At 43.0% G+C, this 11,302-nt stretch overlaps 1 protein-coding gene across 2 annotated transcripts in view; it reads right to left on the bottom strand.

Moving 5' to 3' along the window:
* Anln (anillin, actin binding protein) overlaps window positions 1-4,418 on the bottom strand; it is a 56,487-nt gene extending 52,069 nt beyond the window's left edge. For both annotated transcript variants that reach the window (XM_034509845.2, XM_076939726.1), the window contains exon 1: window positions 4,190-4,418. In XM_034509845.2, coding sequence (XP_034365736.1) covers window positions 4,190-4,207 — 18 coding nt within the window. In that variant the 5' untranslated portion in view covers window positions 4,208-4,418. The remainder of the gene's footprint in view (window positions 1-4,189) is intronic.
* Between the last annotated feature and the right edge of the window lie 6,884 nt (window positions 4,419-11,302).

Genomic DNA, 11,302 nt, shown 5'->3' with positions numbered 1-11,302 from the left:
GATAGTTGTAAGTCTAAATCCTAGCCACAGTATAAAATCACAAATACTCTTTTTTTCTCACTCTGAATCAAGACATTCCTATTTGAATCAAAATGTTATAAAACAATTTATTCTCACTTAAAATGTGCACAGTTAAAGAACACAGACAATCACTACCATGCACATATCGAGCATTAATTACTTAATTAACACAGACTTGGGGATCAAGCTATATTTGACCCATTGAATTCTTTAATTAAAATGTAATTCTTAAGAAACTCTTAGAAGGAACATGAGTTCTATCAAGATAGTAGCCACTCTTGTAGGTCTTAAAAGGCTGAGGAGGGAGGGAGAAAGCTCACGAGGGGGAGACAACATGGGATACAAAGCTAGTTCAAGCTAGCTTGGTCTCTGGAACAAGACTCTGCTTACAACAACACAAAACGTGAACTGCTGCAGGATATTTGATCACAGTGTAAACTCTGAGATTGTGTTATTTACTGGAAAAAAAAAAACTGTTTCTAGTTGTTTCTGTTTGAATATTGTAAACAGGATTAAATAAAGTCAACCATAGGTCAAGAGCCAGAGTAGCAACCAGTTGACAGGGAAAAAATGTAATAAAAAAAAAAAAAAAAAACAGAAAGAAAGAGGGAGTCAGGAGAACAGAGAAGCTAACAGGAAGTAGAAAGGAGGAACATTCAGTCTGAGGGGTTTTTGAGATGGTGTGAAGAACTTCCTTTTAGGATGCTGGCTATGGAGGAAGGTCATCTGGGTGCCTTCTCTGTCTCTCTGAGCTAGCAGGCTTTCACCCCAGCATCTGGCTCCTGAGTGGTAAAATCAAACAGTTGAAATTTTGTTAAAAACAACAATGAACTAAACTTGGGTTAAGCACAACTCTCTGCACTTAGAAATATCTTCTAACTTAAGGGTCACTAAAGAAGTGACAATCAAAAGGCTGTGAAATTAAAATATTGTGAGTGCACAAGAGCTTCACCCCTAAAACAGTCTCCTTCTGCCGTTCAAAAGCGATCAGACTGCTATACAGAGTCATACGGTTTGAGATCTCTTTCATGATAAAATATAATCACTCTGAAAAACCAAAGCTGCCCTCATGATCCCCATGGATGGCATGCCCAGCATTCCATTCTCCACAGTCAGGTACTTGAGTCAGTACAGCTTCCACTGCTAGGAGCAATGGTTCACAACGGAAAGTGTGGCTTTTCCATTCAAACACACACAGTGCTCTACTGTTTGCAATGAATTCAAAACTCACAGATGTAAAAATAAACATTTAAATAGTCTAAACAACAAAATCAGGTTAATAAGCACCAAAGAGTTTTTTTTACTGAAGAAATGTCTAAATTACATAAAGGTACGTGCTTAGTATTTTAAGTACACTTTTCTTATATTGTATCATGAATTTAAAAATTCTTTTAAATAAAAAGTATGTTTGATGTTGGAGAAAATATGACTGAAAAGGAAAAACAGAGTCGATTGGAACACACCCATTCTGGAAGGAACTGCATTTTACATGAAGTGCCCTCAAGTGAGTACTGTGGAAAGTGGCTCAGAATGAAGGTTGACGGCCTGCAAATGGTAGTGTGCTTCATAAGTGTGCACTTATAGATAAGTGAGGACACACTGCACACCAGGGCAGCAGGGAGGAGGGGCCTAAGGAAAAGAGTGTTTACCAGATCTGTAGCATTTGAAATAGGAGTTATTAAGAGAATAAGGTCCTAATGTCCTGGCATTGATGGAACACGATAATTTCTTTTCTGTTTTATGATGGCATTGGTAAATAATCACCCTGGGAGGATTTAAAAAAAATAATCTCTCAAATAATTTTTCTGTGCTGCATGGTTTTGAGTAAGACCCTTGCTGAGAAAGTTATTTTATACTGACATTCAGTCCCTTTTAGACAGACAAAAACAAAACTATTAGAAATTCATTTCACATTACAAAAATGTTATGAATGCTATCACTGAGCACCTAGTCAGTGGAACTCTGTGTTCTCATTACCAACTAAGGAAAAGACTTCAAAGCTGTTATTCTAACTGTAACTGACCCAGCTTTTATAATATAAACTACACATTAAGGCATGTACATTTTCAAACACGTTTTAAAAAGACTTAAACAAGAAGGTTTTTTGTCTGAGTTTTGTACTACTTTTAAAAGGTTATTTTTAAGTTAAAGTACAAATTCAACCAACTTTCCAAAGTGTTTTTGTTCCTGTATACAGCACTATTTAAAGTAATTTTATTCTTTTAGTAACAAAATATATCTTTAAAGTCACTATTATCTAGAATTATGGTAATTTTACTGCATGCAAGTTTTAAGAATAAATGCTTTTGCCGGGCGGTGGTGGCGCACACCTTTAATCCCAGCACTTGGGAGGCAGGGGCAGGCGGGTTTCTAAGTTTGAGGCCAGCCTTGTCTACAGAGTGAGTTCCAGGACAGCCAGGGCTATACAGGGAAACCCTGTCTCAAAAACAAAACAATCAAAAAGAATAAATGCTTTCAATAAAAATTCAAACTCATAAGCAAATGTGTAAACACACACATATACATACACACACATATACATACACACACATAAACTTTGTCTCAGAAAATGATTATATATATTAGTTGCATTTGGAATAACGAGCTGGCTTGAACTCAAGAGATCCTTGGGCCTCTCCCTTCTGAGGTATAGGATCAAAGCCTGGCTCACATAAATGAAATTTTTAAAGAGTCAATGTAAGTGACAGATAATTTGGTGAATAATTGTCCCTATTCTCTATAGCTGCTACAAAATATGTCGTGGATATTTCTATTAGAATTTTTTTTTCAAATTCGTTTATGTGTATGGGTGTTAGCCTTCAAGTATGTCTTGGTACCACATATGTATCTGGTATCCCTGGAGGCCAGAAGAAGACATTAGATACCCTGACACTGGAGTTACAGGCTTTTATGAGAGTCAAATGGATGCTGGGAATTGAACCTAGGTTCTCTGAAAGAGAAGGCAGTGCTCTTGGCTACTGAGCCATGTCTCCAGCCCTCTATTAGAAATTCTAAAGTTAACAAAGTGTTGTTTCCCATAAGATAACCAAAAACTTCAAACGGAGCGCAGGGTGGGGCAGGCAGTTTAATTGTCATGCTGAAATCTTTAACTGTTGAAACCCATAACTAATATCTTGGGTTTAGCTTATTTAATTGTTAACTACACTACCCAAAAGAATTATTATCTTCTACAACATTTTTCAACGTAGTACAGAAACACTGTATGCCCACTTTACAAAACTGACAACAGTCTTGAAATTTAAACAGCTTAAAGCAAAAGAAAAGAGGAACTGTCCTGCAGTAAAATGGGCAAACAGTAACGCGCAATCCTGAATGTCAGCGCACAGTTGCGGAATGAAGCTGAAACTAGAGATAAATAATAAGATTAACACGGAATCTAGACCCTAATTCCAAGGAAGAGATGAGGAAGGTATTGTTGAAATGATATACTACATAAACACCGGGGTTTACTAGCCTTACATCACACAGCCCTGTTTTCCTTCAGTTAGTACCAACCCTGTGCGTGAGACTTTCTAAAGTTATCAGAGCCGTGACTTAAGAAGAAACTCGAGGCTAAAGCAGCTGCCCATTCGGACTTCGGTGATTTCATCACAGGATTCTTAAGTGCTCGGCTCCTCTGGGCCTGTGAAAGTCCTTTATCACTTCCATCAGATTCCGGGCACACAGTACGAGTCACTCGGCCGACTCCACCCTGTCAACTATTCCAGCTTTGGGGCAGGGCCCGTTCCACTAGGCCCCAAGCCGCCCTCTCCCGGGAGACTGCAAGACGGATGGATAAAGGAGGAAGGCGTGCATTTAAGTCCCACGCACCGGAGAGCATGGTCAAGCCAGAGCGGCCCGGCACTCACACCCTGTGCCAGCACTTGGGGGAGGGGAGAAAGGCTAAACGACTCCAGAGCTCGGGGTTAGCGTGGGATTTTCTGGAGGCCCTGTCTTCCCTGCCTTCCCCGAGTCCTGAAACAGCCAGAGGCACAGGCGGAGCAGCGAAGCCGGGGCGACTGCGACCCCGCGGCTTCCGCCCGGCTGCACGCTCGCTGTGCGCACGCGCCACGCTGCCCGCCGGTGGGCCGCAGGCTGACAGCTAGCGCGGGCGGGGGTCCGGGAGTCCGCAGGGGTCATGGTTCACAGCGCCCGCAGAGTCTCTCACCTCGGTGAACGGGTCCATCGCCCCAGGCCTCACGAGTGGACTGCTAGACGGTGGGTCCGACGGTTCAAATTCAGAAACAGGAAAGAAGTGAGTGCAGGCTCGGCGCAGCTACTGGAGGAAGACTGGAGTCAAGGCGGCGGGCGCTCCCACACCCAGTCGGCTCTGCCCTCCGCACCGGAGTCGGTAGGCTACCACGGCCGTTCAAATTTTGAATTTCAGCGCCCCGGACGACGCGCATGCGCACGGGTGGGCGGGGCCGGACGGGCCGCGCCTGTCCCCGCCCCCGCCCCTGGTCACGTGACGCTGCCAAGTTCGGGCTGGTCCGGAGCTGTGAGCCTCCCCTCTCCTTGGCTTGGGTGGAGACGCTTCTGCCTTAGGAACTGCCTAAGGAGAGCGCCCTGCTGTCACGCACGCACCCACGCGTGCCCCAGCAGGTCCTTCCCTGGTTCTGTCAGCTCCCGCCGCCCTGCCTTCTTCTCGCTGGGCCTTACGAACACCGTCCGGCCCTCTGGCCTTTGGGTCTCATGTAGTTTGTCTCTTGCCACCGGAAAAGGGACTAGACTGCCAGCTTGACCTCCTGAGAGCACTCTGGTGGGTCCCCACGCTCTCAGCCAGTGGTTAATTCTTTGTTTTGGTGGAAAAGAGATGACAGTAACAGACCGTGCGACCAGTTCGTTCACAGGCCCTTCGGTTTTAAATCCCAGCCCAGCTACCCAAAGCCAGCAGTGAGAACACTTGAGAGAAGGGACAATCGAAAAGTCCATATTTAATAAAAGTTCCCGTTTACCAGGCAGTAAGCAGGGCATAAACTATTTCACCAATAACTTTTAATCTGACTTAACTTCTCCTCTTCCCGAGAGGGTCTTTTGGAGATGCTCACAGTGTCTTACCATTTGACATTCGGCTAGGCTTTCCAAGAATGCAGCATCTAAAAAAAAAAAATGGGCAGTCAAACCTCTGGTAGTAAAACTGTTGGCTTTTAGACTTCGAAAGGTCGAGAAAGCACCAAAATCTCTGCCCGGGTTGGTGCTGTAAGACCTAAAGTCCTTAGGAGATTGTGTAAAACAGATAGATGGTAGCAAGGCCACGGTTGAGTCTATGTGTGCTGAATGAGTCCATTACACGATCAACTGTGCTTATTGAACAGAAAAACTGAAAGTGTTGAAGGGTCAAGTCCAGAGTCATAAAGCTAAGTAAAAATAGGAAGCTTGGAGCCAGCGACAGGGCATATGCTGTAAGGGTGCTTGCTGCCAAGCCTTGGGACCTGAATTCTAGACCCAGAACCAGTTCCAGCAAATTGTCCTTTGACCTGCACACACAGTAAATAAATAAATGTAAAAACAAGAAAGTTAATGATGTTTTTCTAAGTAATAAAGGATTTTTAAAATCTATAGATTGTAATAAACTGAAGTTTGAGCATGGAATAAGAGCAACTTCTTTAAGAGTAACTTCTAAGAATTCAGATCCTTAGGACCACAGTATAACAAGAATAATAAACTTCCTTGGTGCCTTGGAGCTGTGGCATGAGGGAAAATGGGACGAGCTTTGTTTACGTGTGTGGTGTGGGGGGTTGTTAGAAGTTGCTACCTATAAACCAAAGAGAAAGAAAGGATGCCTGAATATTTTTTCAAGCACTGAACAGGAAAGGGGGTGTGTGTATGTGGGGTGTGGCTGTGTATGTCGGTCTTGGGAATGAGTCATTGGAAATATATGTAACCGTTGTGCCTTCAGGCTGTTGCCTCTGTAATCCTTGGTTTCGTTGTAAACAATTTGATTCTAGCTAGCATAGATACAGCAATATAGCTACTCTAAACTTGTAGGGTTTTTGTCTACTCCCACACCCTGTAGTGTTGGCCTTTCACAAATGTCTTGATCATAACGGTACTAGGGATAGCAGCACCCACCAGCACAATAGTTCCCATGTGTGAAGCTGGTATATCCCAGAAGCCATGCTACAGATTCAGGACCACACCCCTAGACGACTGCAGTTGTCTCCTAACATTTCTGTGTGAGTTTCTGACCCAAAGCAGTTCATTCTTAAGTTTATAACCTGGAATAACTTTTCTCATTTAAAAAAAAACCATTGCTGGGTATGGTGGTAATGCATACAATCCCAGATTATCATCATCCAGCCAAGGGGCTGGAGAGATGGCTCAGCAATCAAGAGTACTGGCTGCTCTTCCAGAGGAGCCAAGTTCAATTCCCAGCATCCACATGGTGGCTCGCAACCATCTGTAACTCCAGCCCCAGCTATCCAGTTCCCCCTTCAGCCTCTGTGTATACTAAGTACACACATGATACACAGACATACATGTAGACAGAACATCCATATACATAAAAATATTCTTATAAAGACAAGGATCTCAAGCAGAGATCGAACCCTAGAAAAATGAGAGTATTTACTCTTTGGAAGATCTGTTCTTTTAAACAAATAATTATGTCTCTTATAGATAAAATAAACTTCAAAAATGTGGTAGCATTAACTTTATCAAGAACACTCCAAAATATATATTTCCAGTTAATGTTTTCAAAAATCACATACATTCTCACGATTGACAAAGTAATACAATAACATAAATATTTGTATTTTTACAGAAAGAAAAAAGGCCAAGACCTGACCAGAAGGCAGTGGCAAAAAGGATCAGACAAAGGTTCTCCGCGTCAGGTTATCTGGCTAATGGGCGTCTCCTTTTATGCATGTGTTGTAATGAAGAATTAGAACCAACAAAAATTAAGTGGGGCATGGTGGCACCAGGCTGAGGCAGGATGATTTCAGCTCAAGGCTAGCCTTGGCTACATAGTCAGTTCCATGCCAGCTTGGGCTACCTAGTAAGATCATTCTAAAACAGGGTTATGTGTAGATAGATAGATAGATGGGCCATGGTGGTGCATACTTGTAATCCCGGGTACTTTAGGTTGACTAAGTGAGAGGATCACAAATTTGTAGGCAACCTGGGCCAGTCAGTGAGAGTCTGTCTTGAAATAATTTACTGATAAGCTTGTGTGTGGCTCCATGATAGAGTGCTGGTAGAGCATGTAGGAGAGACCCTGTGCACAACCACTATAACGGGAGGGGAGGAGGATTACCAATGTGTTACCCAGTGTGCACCATGTCCTCAATTGGTTTTAGCATTGTGCAAATGCTTCCATTTCCTAATTTAATCAATGAAAGTGTTTGAGTTTCTTCTTTGAAATTGGGGATTTTTTTTTTTTTTAAAGAAAGGGTAGCATGTATCCCAGAATAGCCTCAAATGTCCTATGCAGTGGAAGATAATCTTGAAGTCCTGATCGTCCGTCCTACTTCTACCTCCTAAGGACTGAGATTACAGGTGTGCACCACTGTCAGCCTGCGTTCGGGTCCCAACGGTACAGCTGCATCAACAGGACACAGGGTACACTGTTGGGGTTCACACTAGCCCCATGTTGGGGCGGCCAAAAAACGTCACAGCCCAGGCAAAATGTTGAGGCCTGGGCCGACCCACGTTTGGGCGGCCACTGTATCCCAGCCCAAGCTGCCGCTCCGGTCTGCAGGTCGGGGTTCAGCAAGAGCAAGGGTGAGGACAGACTCTACCTAATGTCTGATGTGTCTGATTCGTCTGATTTCAGTCTTTGCCTTTTATATGTCTTACTTCTAAGCCATGTCTCTAAGTTACACCTTTAATCATGCCCTTAGGTCTTGTCTCTAACTCTGATCTCTATACTTCTAAGTCACTCTTAAGTCACACACCTTTAATCTCACACACCTTTAATCTCACACACCTTTAATCTCAAGGTATCTAAACTAAGATTATCAGAGTGTGCTCAGCTGTTGTAGGCTATTGTAATCCAAGTCTCATGTCAGGGTATATGGCTCAAGATGGCTGCAAAGCTGATAGCCGCTTTCTGCTAAAAGTCGGCCCCCAACAGTACACTGCCACCTCAGCCAATGCAGTTTATTCAAAGTTTCAGCTTCTTTTAAAAGCAAAGAAGAATAAAGATTTCCCAGTTTCTAGTTCTCACCAGCTGCTGTTTCCTTGGCAATAGCTTATCTTGGTTCAAATTGACCCAAACCTCCTTACAGACTGAAAAAAAAAATCTGTCTGCAATACAACTCTTTGATATGTTACTTAATTAAGCTATAAACAAAGTTACTTTTCATGAGAAAAGGATGGTGAAGAACACTTCCTCAGACATCACTTACTAGAGAGAACACCACCATGCCCATCATGTAAGGTATACACTGAATTACTTTTCTGTACCCATATTTATTTCATAAGATTATTTTCACAAAACTTAATTTATTGTCTTATTTATTTTTGGTGTTTTGAGAGAGGGTCTCATTATGACCTCAAAACCCAGAGCCTGTCTCCTGGCTCAGTACTCACACCCTTTAGTTAAGCATCAAAGATAAAGTTTCTTTACATTTATTTACAATTTAAATGTTTACTTTACTTAAATATTTAAATTATTGTACTTCATGGTCTTCTATCATGTCAAAATTCATCTCCTCTATCATAACCAGTCCAAATGTCAGCAACCATAGAACCCACTTCACTTTCCTTTCTCTGCTTTCCAGTCTGACATGGTCCCAGTTGTGTTAGCTCATCTGCCATGACAAAATAGCAAAAGTTAGTCATTTTGTTTGTTTTTGAGACATGGTCTGCATATTTTCCTAGCTGCCCTGGGGCTGGTTGTATAGATCTCAGAGATCCGCCTGCCTCTGCCTCCCAAATGCTAGGACTAAAGGCATGTGCCACCATGTTGGGCCAAAATTTAGTAATTTTTAAAGAGGTTTGTGTTAGGCTGGAAGGCTGGACCTCCTGTTCAACCTTGTTCAAGCTGGTACACTCCGTCTGCCCTCCTTCCTGCCATAAACTGGCTGGCACATATAAACCCCCCCCCCCCCCCCGCCCCTGCTAGGGTACATTATCACTCCCTGGCTACAGGGTTCTGGCAGCCTATCAAGAGTGCCTGCCCCGGGGGTGCATTTTTTTACCATATAGGGACACAATCTCAACTCCTGGCTGACACTTCATCACTCCTCCCCTGAGCTCTATAAAACTCCCTTGCTTTAGCCCAGATGTGTGACTTCACTGACCTCTGCTTGTGAGATTAGTGGACTTGAGAGCTGCCTCCTAATAAGACTGCCTTTATCTACTTTTAATCTGGTCTAATCTGGCCTCTGTCTGTATCACTGAGGGAGAGAGAATGCCTATCAGTTTGTTTCTTATAATTGTACAGATGTAGCAGTCTAACGTCCGACTCCACAGTCAGTGACCATCTTCCTGCATTGCAGACTCAGAACAAGGGATGGGAACATCTAGACATGGTATTGAACTGGGACTGGAGAGATAGTGCAATAAGAGCATGTTCCAGAGGACCCTAGCTCAGCTCCCAGTGGCTCACAATCTTCTGCCACTCCAGTTCCAGGGGATATGACACCATCTTCTGACCTCCCAGCCTACCAGGCACATACATGGTACATATACATGCAGGCACCACACTCATACCATATAATAAAATAAGCCCCAAAAGGATTTTTTAATGAAAAAAATTCACATTCACTTAAATGTGAATTAACTCTCCATCAGGGTACAGCCCCATGACCCGTGACCATGATTGCTGTTGCAGGGAATTAGGTTTCCAGCATATGCTTTTGAAGGCGCACACTCAAACCACAACACCAACCCCTCAGTCCTAGCCCCAGTTGGCACTTAGCTCTCAAGTATCATTTTTTGATGAATGTCAGAAAGCACAGTTTCCTACACATACTGACCCCTACTGTTCCTCACAGTGTCCATCTTTGTTGGACTGCCTCTTCCCTACCTGCTCACATGCACGATAGCACTTGGACTCTAGTCAACATTTCAAAATACCCCATCCCTAACCCAGAATTGTTATCTTAGAGTGGATTTGTTGTTGAGACAAGGTCTCAAAGGTAAATAGTAAGTTCTAAATCAGCCTGGGCTACAGAGTTCTCTCTGTCCCTGCCTGTCTCTTCTGTGCCCGCCCCCATACACATCAAAAAAAGGGGGTGGCAAGATGGCTTGACAGGTTAAATGGTTGCAAGCCCCTTGATGTGGGTGTGATCACCAGAAGTGAAAACCATTCCCCAGACATGTCCTCTGACTTATACAGACATGCTCTAGGATGCATTCGTTATACAGACATACAGAAATAATAAGTAAACATATTTTTAAATCTTTTGAGATTATATAATTACATCACATCCCTGTTCCCTTTCTTCCTTCCAACCCCTCCCCCCCATTTCTTGCTCTCTTTCAAATTTATAGCCTCTTTTTTCTTAATTGTTACCACATGCATATATGTGTGCATACAACCTGCTCAGTCTGTATAATGTTACCTATATGTATATGTTTTCAGGGCTGACCATTTGGTATTGAATGGTCAGTTGGTTTGCTATTGCCTGGAGAAGACTAATTCTTCTGCTCTCAGCATTCCTTAGTTGCCTATAGTTCTTTGTATAAGAGTTCCCTCCTTGCCAGGAGACATCAGCATGTCTATCAGTGTCATCTCTGCTCACCTCATGTTTAGGCAGTCATACTGATGGAGGTAGCTTCCCACATTTGTTAGAGATACACTCTCACAGCAAACTCCCCTCTTACAACCTTTCTGTTCCCTCGTCTGCAAGGATCCCTGTGCCTTAGGTGCAGGAGTTGAGTGTAGATATCAGTTGCAACTAGACTCCATAACTTTGTGTTTTGGTTGGTTGTGGTTTTCTGTAACAGTCACTGTTGCAAAGAGAAGTTTCCTTAATGAGGGGTTAGGACTATACTTATCTGTGGGCATAAGGACAAATATTTAGAATGTAATTGGCAATTATTTTGATTTAATAAAGTAGTGGTTGTAGGTTTTCTCCAATGTCCATCCATGACTTCATTAGCCTTGGGTAATATTCTTCCTGTTGAGCAGAACTCAAATCTAATTAGAGAGTTGTTGGTTACTGACAAGATATATGTGCCACTACTGCACGCTTAAGGTCTTTATGCCATGCTGGTTTTTATTATGGTTCACCGGTGTCATAGTTGGGTAGGATAGTAGTTTGCTTCCTTCCTTTGAACACTTGCATGGTACCTTCTGGGACCATAAAAGCTTGTCCTCAGGGAGGAGACA

This window comes from Arvicanthis niloticus, chromosome 8 (assembly GCF_011762505.2).
Source record: "Arvicanthis niloticus isolate mArvNil1 chromosome 8, mArvNil1.pat.X, whole genome shotgun sequence".
NCBI classification, from domain to species: Eukaryota; Metazoa; Chordata; class Mammalia; order Rodentia; family Muridae; genus Arvicanthis; species Arvicanthis niloticus.
Note: the sequence above shows the minus strand (reverse complement) of the source record. Positions and strands in the feature narration are given on the sequence as shown.